Here is a 16,136-nt window from a genome sequence, read left to right on the forward strand (position 1 = left end):
TCACACCACTGCGTCACACCACTGCGTCACACCGCTGCGTCACACCGCTGCGTCACACCGCTGCGTCACACCGCTGCGTCACACCGCTGCGTCACACCACTGCGTCACACCGCTGCGTCACACCGCTGCGTCACACCACTGCGTCACACCACTGCGTCACACCACTGGGTCACACCGCTGCGTCACACCGCTGCGTCACACCGCTGCGTCACACCACTGCGTCACACCACTGCGTCACACCGCTGCGTCACACCACTGCGTCACACCACTGCGTCACACCGCTGGGTCACACCGCTGCGTCACACCGCTGCGTCACACCGCTGCGTCACACCGCTGCGTCACACCGCTGGGTCACACCGCTGCGTCACACCACTGCGTCACACCGCTGGGTCACACCACTGCGTCACACCACTGCGTCACACCGCTGCGTCACACCGCTGCGTCACACCGCTGGGTCACACCGCTGCGTCACACCGCTGCGTCACACCGCTGGGTCACACCGCTGGGTCACACCGCTGCGTCACACCACTGCGTCACACCGCACCCAAAGAAGAGTTCATAACTCAGTGGTGTTTACCCGCTGTAAGGTAAAATAGTTCAGTTTTAATTTAAACTAAAAACCAAATTGGTTGTATTCTTGGTTCTTTCGGTAAAGTTCTTGCTGTGGTTGTCACACCTGATGATGTTGATTGCTTGTGCTGCAATCGAAACGTCGTGAGAATGTTATTGTTTAATATTTTTATTATTTTATTGTTTCCCTTCTACGTGACTTTACCGAAAGAACCAAGAATATGAATGCCTGCAGTCGCGAAAGCTTTAAATCTAAATTTAAATTAGTTTTATTTAACCAGGTAAGGCCCACTGAGCTATGTAGCTCTTTTACCAGAAGCGCCCTACCCTTCACACGTGATGTCTCAACCAAGTGGCTTATCATCGAGTGGAATATTATAACAGCAGCCAAACACTCTAAACGCGTGATGTTGAATCTCAATTTGTAAGGAAAAAAACGCAGGACCTGGAGAAAAATCCACGCGACCACGGGGAGAGAGACACGCAAACTCCAAATATACAGCAGCAGGCGTGAGGGTCGGGATCGAACCCACGACCTCCTGTGTACCAGGCGAGGTAGTCAACATCTCCTAGCCACCGAGAGAGAGACAGGTAAACTCCAAATAAACAGCATCGTCAGGGTCAGGATGGAACCCACGACCTCCTGTGTACCAGGCGAGGTAGTTAACATCTCGCCACGGGGAGAGAGAGAGAGACACGCAAACTCCAAATATACAGCAGGCGTCAGGGTCAGGATGGAACCCATGACCTCCTGTGTACCAGGCGAGGTAGTTAACATCTCGCCACGGGGAGAGAGAGAGAGACACGCAAACTCCAAATATACAGCAGGCGTCAGGGTCGGGATGGAACCCGCGACCTCCTGTGCACCAGGCGAGGTAGTTAACATCTCACCACGGGGAGAGAGAGAGACACGCAAACTCCAAATATACAACAGGCGTCAGGGTCAGGATGGAACCCGCGACCTCCCGTGTACCGGGCGAGGTAGTTCACATCTCGCCACGGGGAGAGAGAGAGAGACACGCAAACTCCAAATAAACAGCATCGTCAGGGTCGGGATGGAACCCATGACCTCCCGTGTACCGGGCGAGGTAGTTCACATCACAATTGCGGGCGCTGTACCGTCACCTGGCAGATCGCGAGCGGCGGGTGGCCGGGCTTGAGGATGGGAGGGATCGAGACGCGGGCGGCGGCCGTCCGGCGTGGAGACGCTGCGAGCGAACGATGTCGGGGGACGCGGCTCGCTCGGCCCTGCCGGGAGACGCTCCACCGACTGGGAGACAGGGAGAGAGACAGGGAGAGAGACAGGGAGAGAGACAGGGAGAGAGACAGGGAGGGAGACAGGGAGAGGCAGGGAGATAGGGAGAGAGATAGGGAGACAGGGAGAGAGACAGGGAGACAGGGAGGGAGACAGGGAGACAGGGAGAGAGACATGGAGACAGGGAGAGAGACAGGGAGAGAGACAGGGAGAGAGACAGGGAGACAGGGAGGGAGACAGGGAGACAGGGAGAGAGACAGGGAGACAGGGAGAGAGACAGGGAGACAGGGAGAGAGACAGAGCGAGAGACAGAGAAAGACAGGGAGAGAGACAGGGAGAGAGACAGGGAGACAGGGAGAGGGACAGGGAGAGAGACAGGGAGAGAGACAGGGAGAGAGACAGGGAGACAGGGAGAGAGACAGGGAGAGAGACAGGGAGAGAGACATGGGGATGGAGAAACAGAGAGATGGAGGGAGAGAGACTGAGAGACAGAGAAATGGTGGGAGATAGACAGGGAGAGAGACGGAGGGAGAGAGACAGGGAGAGAGACAGGGAGAGAGACAGCACTTGCCTCTGTGGTGACATCACCGTTACCCCCTCTGTTTCAGACGACACAGCAGGGACTAATGGTGGTGATGGTGATGATGGTGGTGGTGATGATAATGGTGGTGATGATGGTGGTGGTGATGGTGCTGGTGATAATGGTGGTGATGGTGATAATGGTGGTGATGGTGGTAATGGTGGTGATGGTGGTGGTGATGATAATGGTGGTAATGGTGGTGATGGTGGTGGTGATAATAATGGTGGTAATGGTGGTGATGGTGGTGGTGATGGTGCTGGTGATGGTGGTGGCGCTCGTCTCCAAAACAACAACAACACCACCAACTCTACTATGAGCACCTGCTCCAACAGTCGTGTTAAGGCTACACGGGTGGGTGATCCTCTTTGTCTTTGTCTCTGTGCACCGGCACCGCCGTTTACCGTTGTCCGGGAACAGCGTCCCGCGCGATCCGCGCTGACTGCCGCCTCGCTCACCCCTCGCTTCAGATCCCTCGGTGCGCCCGTCCTGACACCTGTACCACACACGCACACACGCACACAGAGAGAGTGAGAGCCTTTGACTTTGAAACCACCTTCATTGCAGCCAGCAGCACGACGCACCAGAGCCCAATTCACGTGCGCATGTCACAAACATCACGGGACGCAAGAAGAAATCACCAATGTCTCGTGTCGCCTAGGGACAATGACATCGGACACGCGAAGAAATCACCGATGTCTCGTGTCGACTAGGAACAATGACATCGGACACACGAAGAAATCACCGATGTCTCGTGTTGGCTAAAGACACTGACATCAGACACCCGAAGAAATCACCGTTCTCTCGTGTCGCCTAGGGGCAATCACATCGGACACCCCAAGAAATCACCGATGTCTCGTGTCGCCTAGGGACAATGACATCGGACACTCGAAGAAATCACCGATGTCTCGTGTCGACTAGGGGCAATTACATCGGACACATGAAGAAATCACCGTTCTCTCGTGTCGCCTAGGGGCAATCACATCGGACACCCCAAGAAATCACCGATCTGCCCATACATGGACGGTAGTGGGCATGGAGTCTCTTGCCCGTGATGTGTCGGATTGAATCGATACGGCTCACGATCCGCGCGTGTGTTCAGCGTAGGCGCTCTGTGGCTCATCGACAAATCAAGATCCGGACCTTTTCCCACGTTGGATCCTGGAGTGGAGGCTGGCTTGTCCCAGCTTGATCCCTGGCGCTGCGGGTTCTTTCTCACTCCGGCTCCGGACGACGTGAAGTCCGTGTCTTGCTCCTGCTGTACACAGTCACACAGTGATCCCCTGCAGACATGTACTGTGTGTGTGTGGGTGTGTTCATGGTGGCTAAAGCACATCAAGTTGGTACAGTAGGGGGCACAGGTGGTGCATCAGCCAGTCATCTCGGTCATCTCGGTCAGTCGACCCGTGGCACCTGGATCTGCCCCGTGACCTCCTGCCAGCGGGCGTTCGACACTTCACGTGGCCTCAAGGTGCACTTGGCCTGGCGCAAGCGTCGTGGTGACGTCACCGCCACTTAGTGGCGAATGGCGGTTGTTGTTGTTGTTCTTCATATATTTGGGAACGCCAGGTGTTGGAGGAGCGGGCTGTGAGGTGGTGAGGACATCGCAACTCAGTACCGCATTCTTGCATCCATCTGTGCGGAACTTTGACCGTCACCACTGCCGTGGATGGGATTAGCCAAACTTCCTATCGCCCCTACTCCCTGCGGGTTGCACCCCCCTCCTCCCCCACTACTGCGTTACCCCCCCCACCACCACCTCACCCCCCCACCCTTAATACATCACCTCCCACTGCGTCACCCCCCCCCCCCCCACTGCGTCACCCCCCCCCCCACTGCGTCACCCCCCCCCCCCCTTACCACATCACCCCCCTCCACCTCACTCCCCCCACCCCTATCGCATCACCCCCCCCCCACCGCATCACCCCCCCACCCTTACCACATCACCCCCCCTCCACCCTTACCACATCACCCCCCACTGCGTCACCCCCCCCCCCACTTCACCCACCCTTAACACATCACCCCCCACTATGTCACCCCCCCCCCCCACCGTATCACCCCCACCCCCCGCGTCACCAACCCCCACCGCGACCCTCCCTACCCCCCTAACCCAACCCCCCCGCCCCACCTGCCGCTCCTCCTGCTGCTGCTGCGGCTGCTCCTGCTGCTGGTGCCTCCGTTCTTGCTGCTCCTGCTGGTGCCTCCACTGTGGCTGCTCCTGCTGCTGCTGCGGCTCCTGCTGCTGCTGCCTCCGCTGCTCCTGCTGCTCCTGCTGCTGCCTCCACCGCCGCTGCTGCTGCGGCTGCTGCTGCGGCTGCTGCTGCTTGGCGAAGGCGGCGGCGTCGCAGAGGAAGGCGCAGGCGGTGAGCGAGTCGCCCGGCAGGAGGCTGGAGGGCGCCGGCGCGGCGGGCAGCGCCAGCAACCCCGGGGGCAGCCGCCACTCCACGCTGACGGCCGCGAGCGCCGGCTCCAGGGCGCGTTTCAGGCCCCGAAGGAGCTGCCCCGAGGAGTTATATGATCAATTCTAGATTTGAAGCTTTCGTGGCTGCAAGGATTCATACTCTTAGGTTTTTTCGGTAAAGTCACGTAGGTAAAAAAGTGAAATTAAAATTAATAAAAATAAAATAATAAAATCACGACGTTTTGGAGGCAACACCGTCACAGCCAGACTTGATGCAGCAAATCTGGCTGTGATGGTCCCACCTGATGACGGAGACTTGTGTTGCCTCCGAAACGTCGTGATTTTATTATTTTATTTTTATTAATTTTAATTTCATTTTTTACCTACGTGACTTTACCGAAAGAACTAAGAGTATATGATCACTTAGTTGCTGCAGCTCCATACTATTAACATTCCTTCCCCTTTATTAATGCTAACCCTACTCCCTCCCTTTGATGCTGCTAATCCTGCATAATGCACGGGCATCTTCTTGGTTCTTTCGGTAAAGTCACGTCGAAGGGAAGTAATAAAATAATTCTCACGACGTTTCGGCCACAACGCAAGCAGCCCTTTCCCCCCCACCCCTCTCCCAACTCCCCACCCCCCACCCCTCTCCCCCCCCCCACCCCTCTCCCACCCACCCCACCCCCCACCCCTCTCCCCCCCCCACCCCTCTCCCACCCCTCTCCCAACCCCCCACCCCTCTCCCCCCCCCACCCCTCTCCCACCCACCCCACCCCCCACCCCTCTCCCACCCCTCTCCCAACCCCCCACCCCTCTCCCCCCCCCACCCCTCTCCCACCCACCCCACCCCCCACCCCTCTCCCACCCACCCCACCCCCCACCCCTCTCCCACCCCTCTCCCACCCCCCACCCCTCTCCCACCCACCCCACCCCCCACCCCTCTCCCCCCCCACCCCTCTCCCTCCCCCCCACCACTCAAATCCGCCCGTCGTCACCTTCGGTTGGAAGCGCTCGCCGGGCTGGATGACCTCGGCGTGACCCCGCGAGAGGGCGGCCAGCGCCGACAGGAAGCGCGGCGGGGACGCTCCGCAGGCCGCGGCGAACGTGAAGCAGCTGGTGGGGGGAGAGGTGGGGAGAGAGGTGGGGGGGGAAGAGGAGTGGGGGGCGGGAAGAGGTGGGGGGAGAAGTGGGGGGGAAGAGAAGGGGGGGGAGAGGTGGGGGAGAGAGGTGGGGGAGAGAGGTGGGGGGGGGAGAGGTGGGGGGGGAGAGAGGTGGGGGGAGAAGTGGGGGGGGGGAGAGATGGGGGGGGGGGAAGAGATGGGGGGGGGGAAGAGAAGGGGGGAGAGAAGAGGGAGGGGGAGAGGTGGGGGGGAGAGGTGGGGGGGAGAGAGGTGGGGGGGAGAGGTGGGGGGGAGAGGTGGGGGGAGAGGTGGGGTGGGGAGAAGTGAGGGGGGTGAGAGGTGGGGGGAGAAGTGGGGGGGAAGAGGAGGGGGGGGGAAGAGGAGGGGGGGGGGAAGAGAAGGTGGGGGGGAGAGAAGGGGGGGGGGAAGAGGAGGGGTGGGGGGGGTTTCGCAACAACATGGGTGCTGCGGTGATCCAGCAACCCCTCGCTGCAGCTGCTGCTGCTGCCTCCACGGCGTTGGAGGATTACAGGCAGCCACGTGCAGAAGCGTGGCCACCACAACAACCACAACTACCACAATCACCACCGCCGCAACCACCATCACCACCACCACGACCACCATCACCACCATCACCGCCAGCACCACCATTCACCACCAAAACCGCCACAACCACCACCAGCACCAAAATCTCCACCACTACCACCATCACAACCATCAACAACAACCACCATTCGCCACTAAGTGGCGGTGACGTCACCACGACGCTTGTGCCAGGCCATGTGCACCTTGAGGCCACGTGAAGTGTCGAACGCCCGCTGGCAGGAGGTCACGGGGCAGACCCAGGTGCCACGGGTCGACTGACTGACCGAGATGACTGGCTGATGCACCACCTGTGCCCCCTACTGTGCCAACTTGCTGTGCTTTAGCCACCCGGCGCTCCACTTGTTGTTGTGAGCGTCGCTCCTCCGCCCTCCGTTGTTGTTGGAGGGCGACTGCCTCCAACTGCCCAGTAGTGTCCTTCACGAGTCTCCTCCACAGAGGCCGATCTTGACATCGCTGGTACCAGTCATCGGCAAGTCCACTCAGCTCCACGTCCTCCTGTACCACATCACTCCATTTCTTCTCTAGCCCGTGCCGTGCCTGTTTAGCCCCCTCGATCCGGCCAAGCAAAAGCTGTTTAGGCATGCGGTGGCTGGGCATGCGGGCTACATGACCCAGCCAATGCAGCCTTGCCTGCCGGAGGAGCTCACCGATGGGACTTTGCCCAGATCTTTCAAGGATTTGTGAGCTCCTCACACAATCCAGCCTGGTTAAACCCAGCATGGATCGTAGGTAGGCCAGCCTAAATGCTTCTAACCGGCGAAGATGCTCCATTAGGGGGGTCCACGTTTCGCAAGCATAGAGAAGGGAGGGAATGACTGTGGCCGAGAAGACCTGAAGCTTCGTGCGGAGCGACAGACCAGGTAGCTTCCACACAGCATTACGCAACTGATGAAAAGACTGATTCGGAGTGAGACCTCCGCTGCCAAACCAGAGCCGGTCATGAGCACACTGCCCAGGTATGGGAAACTCTCCACTCTCTCCACAACTGCTCCATCACCGATTGGGAGTTATGGGGGTAGAGTGTCCGATGGTACAAAATACCCAGACAGGTGCTCAGTTTGGTGGGGCTGATGGTAAGGCCCCCCCTCTTAGTGGCACGCTCCAGTTTCAGCAGCAGCATCTCCAACTCTTCCTCTGAGTGAGCAGCAATTACCAGATCATCGGCATACATAACATGGTTGAGCAATAGGGAGCCATCCCTTGACCGCACCCGGGCATCGATCAGCCTGCCATTATATCTGTACCAAATGGAAATTCATCTGGTACAGCTATTGGAGACTTTACGAACTACGCGGTCAAAATAGATGTTAAATAATGCGGAAGCCAGAGGACATCCCTGTCGCACCCCAATGTGTACAGGGAATGGCTCTGACTCCCGGCCACGTAGTTTTACCTGGGCCCGCTCACCATCATGAAGGTCCTTAATGATCGTGAGCAGAGGATCAGGGACTCCGAAAGCACGAAGAACAACCCAGATCCCAGGCCTACTGATGGTTACAAAGGCCTTGACCAGGTCAATAAAGCAGAGATGTAGGTCTTGTTGGAATTCCTTATACCTCAGCTGTAGCAGACGGACAGAAAATATGGCATCAGTGCAGGACCGCCCTTTCCTGAAACCGCATTAGGGCTCCGCAAGCCTCTCCTCAGCGTGCCTGGCAAGGTGATGTTGGATAATCCTTGCCCCCAACAGTGGCGACGTTTTTACACCGCACCGGTGAACTCATTTGAGGCTGAATGGGCCTAGGGGGTGGCCGGAAAAACCAGCCCGGCGCCGGGCCGCGGCGCTCGCTGTGCGCAGGTCCCTCACCGTGTGCCTCTCCCGTACACCCGAGCCATGCTCAGCACTTGGCCCGCGTCGGCGCCTCCTCCAGGTCCGCTCAGCAGGAAGAGCTGCCGTGGGCAGAGCAGCACGGTGCTCCGGGCCGTCGCGCGGCCGGAACGCGACCGCCCCGGCAAGTCTCGCGCCTTCGCAGACCGCCCTCGGGTCGCCCCGTCTGAAGAATTCCCTCTTAGAGTTGCTCCATCTGGTGCACCGTCTGAAGAATTACCCCTTAGAGTCGCCGCGTCTGAAGAATTCCCTCTTAGAGTCGCACGGTCTGAAGAATACCCCCTTCGAGTTGCTCCGTCTGGTGCACCGTCTGAAGAATTACCCCTTAGGGTCGCCTCGTCTGAAGAATTCCCCCTTTGAGTCGCCTCGTCTAGCGGCTCGTCCGACGACTCTCCCCCCTGCGTGTCTCCGTCTGGTGCCCCCAACGACGACACCGACGCTCCTCCTGGTGCTCCTCGACTGCCCGGCGCGGTCCCACCGAGCGGACGTCTTGGCCGCGCCGCCCCCGCCGGCGCCGCCGCCCCCCCCCACTTTGTGCCGACCCCCAGCGCCCAGGCGAGGGGCCCCACGGGGTCCGACTGGGACGGCGTCTCTCCGCGGAGGCGTCGGACGAAAGCGCAGGCCTTCTGCAGGGTCTCCTAAGTCGCACACAAACGGTCGCAGGCTGACACGCGGCCTCGACGTTGACACACGTCCACGCCGTAGTTCATCTCCCCTTGAAGTTGACCCCCCCCCCCCGCCCACTTGACACGGAGCGTGGCTCCCTCCACGCGCGCGCCACTCACGTTGCTGTAGGGCCGGCTGCGTGCGAACAGCAGCTGAAAGGTGGAGCTGTAGCTGACCACGTTGAAGTAGCAGCGCATCGGCAGGCTCTTGAGCAGCACGATCATAGCCTCCTGGCGCGAGGAGGGAAGGGGGGAGGGAGGGGCGGATGGAGGGATGGAGGTAGGCAGGGAGGGGATGGCAGACAGAGATGAAACTCCCGCGTTTTTCTGCGAGGATGAACCGGGACACGTGGGTGAGTTTGCAGCCCCTATCTCAGCTCCGCCTACTTTTACATGACCACGCCACACTCGTGTAGCTTCACCCACTTCGCAGGTGTAGCTCCACTCGTCACGTAGCTCTGCCCACTGCCCAGTTAGCTCCGCCCAGTACACTGGTAGCTCCACCCATTGTTTATGTAACTCCGCCCAGTTTGTTGGTTCTTTCGGTAAAGTCACGTAGAATGGAAATAATAAAATAATACAATAAAACATTATAAAATAATTCTCACGACGTTTCGGCCACAACGCAAGCAGCCGTCCTCAGGTGAAGACCAGGTCTATCGGGGAGACAGCGTCTGAATGAATGTCTCTCCGACAGACCTGGTCTACACCTGAGGACGGCTGCTTGCTTTGTGGCCGAAACATCGTGAGAATTATTTTTTTATGTTTTATTTGCATTATTTTATTACTTCCCTTCTACGTGACTTTACCGAAAGAACCAAGAAGATGAATCCCTGCAGTCACGAAAGCTTTAAATCGAAATTTAACTCCGCCCAGTTTCTTGTAGCCCCGCCCACAACGCAGGTGAGCTCCGCCCTCTGCCAGCCATCACGAACACGACAATGCTGGAACATCTGGTGTCGGATTATCGTCGCGAACGCTTCTGGACCCTTCCGGGGACGTAGCAGGGGGTGGGGAGGGGCAACTGCCACTCGCATAGTTGTCAACCCATACGGTTTAGCCCGCATTCTTGTACAGGGAAATTGAGTTGTCAGGACCATACAGCGTACAGCCGTTTCTATACGGGCACAATTTTTTTTTAGCCTATTTGTGTTTCTACCTTATAACGGGACTTTGTAGGATGAACGTTAGGATTTATAAGGGCACGGGGTGACCAATAGGGTCTAAATTGGTCTGTAATAAGAGGTTGACAGATACGTGAATTGGTCTGTAAGAAGGCACTGATAAGGGTTTGACAGGTATGTGAATTGGTCTGTAAGAAGGCACTGATAAGGGTTTGACAGGTATGTGAATTGGACTGTAAGAAGGCCCTGATAAGGGTTTGACAGGTATGTGAATTGGTCTGTAAGAAGGCACTGATAAGGGGTTGACAGGTATGTGAATTGGACTGTAAGAAGGCACTGATAAGGGTTTGACAGGTATGTGAATTGGTCTGTAAGAAGGCCCTGATAAGGGGTTGACAGGTATGTTAATTTGTCTGTAAGAAGGCCCTGATAAGGGGTTGACAGGTATGTTAATTTGTCTGTAAGAAGGCACTGATAAGGGGTTGACAGGTACGTGAATTGGTCTGTAATAAGGCACTGATAAGGGGTTGACAGTTATGTAAATTTGTCTGTAAGAAGGCACTGCTAAGGGTTTGACAGGTACGTGAATTGTTCTGTAAGAAGACACTGATAAGGGTTTGACAGGTACGTGTATTGTTCTGTAAGAAGGCACTGATAAGGGTTTGACAGGTACGTGAATTTGTCTGTAAGAAGGCACTGCTAAGGGTTTGACAGGTATGCGAATTGTTCTGTAAGAAGGCACTACTAAGGGTTTGACAGGTACGTGAATTGGTCTGTAAGAAGGCACTGCTAAGGGTTTGACAGGTACGTGAATTTGTCTGTAAGAAGGCACTGATAAGGGTTTGACAGGTATGCGAATTGTTCTGTAAGAAGGCACTGATAAGGGGTTGACAGGTACGTGAATTGGTTTGTAAGAAGGCACTGATAAGGGTTTGACAGGTATGTTAATTGGTCTGTAATAAGGCACTGATAAGGGTTTGACAGGTAGGTGAATTGTTCTGTAAGAAGGCACTGATAAGGGTTTGACAGGTACGTGAATTGGTCTGTAAGAAGGCACTGATAAGGGGTTGACAGGTACGTGAATTGTTCTGTAAGAAGACACAGCTATGGGGTTGACAGGTACGTGAATTGTTCTGTAAGAAGGCACTGCTAAGGGTTTGACAGGCACGTGAATTTGTCTGTAAGAAGGCACTGCTAAGGGTTTGACAGGTACGTGATTTGTTCTGTAAGAAGACACTGATAAGGTTTGACAGGTACGTGAATTGGTCTGTAATAAGGTAGGGCACTGATAAGGGGTTGACAGTTATGTGAATTGGTCTGTAAGAAGGCACTGCTAAGGGTTTGACATGTACGTGAATTGTTCTGTAAGAAGGCACTGCTAAGGGTTTGACAGGTACGTGAATTGTTCTGTAAGAAGGCACTGATAAGGGGTTGACAGGTACGTGAATTTGTCTGTAAGAAGGCACTGCTAAGGGTTTGACAGGTACGTGAATTTGTCTGTAAGAAGGCACTGCTAAGGGTTTGACAGGTATGTTAATTGGTCTGTAAGAAGGCACTGCTAAGGGTTTGACAGGTATGTGGATTTGTATGTAAGGCACTGATAAGGGGTTAACAGGCACGTGAACTGTTCTGTAAGAAGGCACTGATAAGGGTTTGACAGGTACGTGAATTGTTCTGTAAGAAGACAACGATTAAGGGATCACGCCTGGGAGTCTCCTCCACACCTTCACGTTCCGAGCGGCAGCACCGCCGCTATTGGCCAGGGCACGGTCAACGACGAAGATGAGCTCGGTACAGGGGCCACGTGCCATCGCTGCCACGCCGCAGGGGACACGGGGCAGGCTGGTGGTGGTGGCGGACGTGGGCTGGTCCCAGGGCTCTAGCAGTGCCGGGCTGAAGGCCAGCATCACCGCGGGCAGCAGCATCACATCCCTGTACATGCGTCTCCGTAGCATGTTGTGCTGCGGAGGGGAAATGACGGCGGCAGGGTCGTAGTTATGACAATGAGAGTGTTTTTCATTGTAACAGTATTGTTGGTATAATGATAATTATTATGACAATGATACTGCTAGAATTATGATCATCATTATAACAATGAGAGTGTTTATCATTGTAACAGTATTGTTGTTATAATGATAATTATTATGACAATGATACTGCTAGAATGATGATCATCATTATAACAATGAGAGTGTTTTTCATTGTAACAGTATTGTTGGTTATAATGATAATTATTATGACAATGATACTACTAGAATGATGATCATCATTATAACAATGATACTGTTTATCATTGTAACAGTATTGTTAGTTAAAATGATAATTATTATGACAATGATACTGTTAGAATAATGATAATTATCATTGTAACAATAATCCTGTTCGAGTAATGATTTTCATGATAAAATAACACTGTCATAATAATGAGTATCATGACAACGATAGTACTGTTAGAATAATGATTATCATTAAAACAATAATACAGTAGAATAATGATCATCATTGTAACAATAAACCTGTTAGAATAATGATTATTATTCTAACAATAAAACTGTTAGAATAATGAGTATCACGTTAACAACTGAAATCGTGGAGAAAAAAAACAACTGCTTCATCACGTACATGAGAAAATCGAAAATAATCAAGACAATTAAAATCAAACAATGTGTGCATTTGGTGTAGATTCATTTGTCGGCTTTCGCGGCCAGCATTGCGATGCACAATTAGTTTCTTTAGTGTTAGACCGTCACTTCGGTACAATATTATTATTGTTTTTACACCTAACCCTCCACCACCCGGAGAATCGAGTTGTTCGCGTCACATGGGCGAACGCATCGGCCGGTTTGGTTCGTCAGCAAAACCGAAAGAGGAGGATAAAAAAAAATATTTTTTTAAGTGAGCGAAATGTTAAATTGCTCGTGAATTCTCGTGTATTCAGGTCACTCTTAACACTAAAATGCAGGGCTTACTTGCACCTGAACCTAACCCTTGTATGTCTCTGTTCGGACTAAAATGCAGGGCCTACTTGCACCTGAACCTAACCCTTATGTCTCTGTTCAGACTAAAATGCAGGGCCTACTTGCACCTGAACCTAAGCCTTGTATGTCTCTGTTAAGACTAAAATGCAGGGCTTACTTGCACCTGAACCTATCCCTTGTGTGTCGCTGTTCAGACTAAAATGCAGGGCCTACTTGCACCTGAATCTAGCCCTTTTCACATTAAAACCCGCAGTTTTTTTTAGTTTACGACCGTTACAACTCCCCGTTTGCCAGTTGTGCCAATATTTACTAAAGACCCTGCTGTTGTTCCACTCGTTCTCTGCACTATTGACGCTATTGTCCGTTGCAGCTGCTGCTGCTGCTGTTGCTTCTACTACTACCGCTGCTGTGTTCACGGGGGCACCACGGATCTCCGGTGTAAAAAAAAAAAACAAGCGGGCAACTGGTGCCAAATGAGACCACCATCACCACCATCACCACCATCTGTGTAACAAACCAAATACGGGACATCATCGATTTATCTGGCGGCTTTGGGGGAGGGGGAGGTGATACCATATTTTCAAAACGCCGGATAATCACTAATTCATTATTATTTTAGAATAGCTTATTTTTGCACAACATATGTCTAGGTAAAACAGGTTTTTTGGGTGAGACTAAGTCAATATAAATGCGTGGTTAAACCTGCCACCGCCAGACGCAGCCAATTAGTAAGGTTTAGGTGTTGTTTGTATGTGTTTTTTTGCGTCTTTTAAATGTGTTTACCGATTGAAATTGGTATAAACAAACATGCAAATACACAAAAATTAATGACACGTAAAACCCCTCTTCTTGCTTCTTTCAGTAAAGTCACGTAGAATGGAAATAATAAAATAAAAATAAAACATAATAAAATAATTCTCACGACGTTTTGGTGTGCAGTAGGGTGGGTAGAATAATACATAGTGTAATATTACGTAAATATGCAAAAAATCCTCTTGATATGCAAATTATTTTGTCAAGGCGCTCTTACTCCTCCCTCCCAGCTTAAATAGACGCTCCAAGCCCAGGACGTGTCATTCAGACTCTGTCTTATCGACAGACCTGTTCTTCACCTGAGGACGGCTGCTTGCGTTGTGGCCGAAACGTCGTGAGAATTATTTTATAATGTTTTATTTTTATTATTTTATTATTTCCATTCTACGTGACTTTACCGAAAGAATCAAGAAGATGAATCCCTGCAGTCACGAAAGCTTTAAATCGAAACATGTAAAACGTTAGTACCGTACTTACCACTCGAATCTCGACGATTCTGCATGGGGTGATGTAGTGTAGTAGTACCACGACGCTCTTGTTTCAACAACCACATGTTTGACGATCTCTGGACTGGTGTACAGACTTTGAAGCGGTTTGGCAGGATCGGACCGAGACCACCGGATAAGCAGTCGGATAATCAGTTTAACACGTAGGCTTTCGCGACCAATATCATCCATAATATGGGTTTTCTGAGTTAGATCGCGTAAATATAAATGTGTCGTTAAACCCGCCACCACCCAACACAGGCAATTGTTAGGCAGGGACGTGCGGTCAGGGGAGGCAGGGGAGACAGAGCCTCACCTGTCACACTCCAATGAAAATAGGTGTTACGAAAAAAAAAGAACAATCAAATCAAATAAAAATTACGATTTTTCCACTGATCTGCGTTATAAATGTCATTTCTGTACGATTCCAATAATTTTTATCGTCAAAATCGCCAAATTTGCGGAGCTCCGCTGCAAATACAGGAAGAGACGAGAGGTGAGGCAGCGACGAGCTCAGCCTCCCCTCTGATTGCGCAACCCCTCAGTAACCGGATGGAGCGCGGGCAATAAGCGCGTGCCTGTTACTATCTCTGTATGTCACCAATGTAATGTTTGTAGACCCCTTCATTTCATGTCCTCGCCTTCCATACTCCAGCTAACTTATTTCACGTATGTGTATAAAGAGATTTAGGCTCGCTGGTCTCGTTATGAAACTGCAATGAAAAAGCACCAGGGGAGGCAGCTATCACATCTGCCTCACTGAGGGGGACGTGTCTAACACGCCCCCCTCAGTGAGGACACGCCCCCTCCGTGAGACCACGCCCCCCTCAGTGAGGCCACGCCCCCTCAGTGAGGACACGCCCCCTCAGTGAGGACACGCCCCCTCAGTGAGGCCACGCCCCCTCAGTGAAGGCACGCCCCCTCAGCGAGGCCACGCCCCCTCGGTGAGGCCACGCCCCCTCAGTGAGGCCACGCCCCCCTCAGTGAGGACACGCCCCCTCAGTGAGGACACGCCCCCTCAGTGAGGCCACGCCCCCTCAGCGAGGACACGCCCCCTCAGCGAGGCCACGCCCCCTCAGTGAGACCACGCCCCCCCAGCGAGGCCACGCCCCCTCAGTGAGGCCACGCCCCCTCAGCGAGGACACGCCCCCCTCAGTGTGTAAATCTGGCTCTGACACGAGCCAGTGCCTCCCCAGCCATTGACCTCACCACACGTCACTGTTGGTAAGGTTCGTCACGTAAATGTTGTAAATGTTGTGAATATGCTCTCCAACACACCTAGTAACGAATTGGCCACGTTCTGTTCACGTGACGAACTTTTACTAATTGGCTGTGTCGGGTGGTGGTGGGTTTAACGACACATTTATTTTCACGTGATTTAACCCCCCCAAAAAAAACCTATAAGCCGGATAATCGACGATCAATTGTCAAGTCGTCGCTCAAAACCAAACTCGATCGACAACTCGATTCCATTGGTAGGTGGTAGTGGTGGGATGTGAGGACACACACAAAGACAAAGATCCCCCGTATAGCCTTAACAGACTGTAGGGGCAAGTGCTGTTAGCGAGCACCTATAAAGGCCGGCACGGCACACGAGGGGGTGGGTGGTCAATAACCACGCACGGCCGCCTTTGTCTCCCTAGCGGCGATGTTTACACACCGTACCAGGTACTCATTTGAGGCTGAGTCGACCTAGGGGAGGCCCAGGAC

At 53.5% G+C, this 16,136-nt stretch overlaps 1 protein-coding gene across 1 annotated transcript in view; it reads right to left on the bottom strand.

The window, feature by feature from the left end:
* Nucleotides 1-16,136, bottom strand: part of LOC133357446 (von Willebrand factor A domain-containing protein 5B1-like) — a 52,590-nt gene that overhangs the window by 11,068 nt on the left and 25,386 nt on the right. The window contains exons 7-16 of the mRNA XM_061575395.1: nt 11,875-12,111; nt 9,147-9,257; nt 8,727-8,999; nt 8,341-8,423; nt 5,802-5,919; nt 4,749-4,869; nt 3,546-3,660; nt 2,807-2,898; nt 1,696-1,840; nt 512-528 (exon numbers count right to left, since the gene is read on the bottom strand). Coding sequence (XP_061431379.1) covers nt 512-528; nt 1,696-1,840; nt 2,807-2,898; nt 3,546-3,660; nt 4,749-4,869; nt 5,802-5,919; nt 8,341-8,423; nt 8,727-8,999; nt 9,147-9,257; nt 11,875-12,111 — 1,312 coding nt within the window. The remainder of the gene's footprint in view (nt 1-511; nt 529-1,695; nt 1,841-2,806; nt 2,899-3,545; nt 3,661-4,748; nt 4,870-5,801; nt 5,920-8,340; nt 8,424-8,726; nt 9,000-9,146; nt 9,258-11,874; nt 12,112-16,136) is intronic.

Source organism: Lethenteron reissneri, chromosome 58, assembly GCF_015708825.2.
Source record: "Lethenteron reissneri isolate LAM-NWPU_2019-01 chromosome 58, ASM1570882v1, whole genome shotgun sequence".
Taxonomy (NCBI): domain Eukaryota; kingdom Metazoa; phylum Chordata; class Hyperoartia; order Petromyzontiformes; family Petromyzontidae; genus Lethenteron; species Lethenteron reissneri.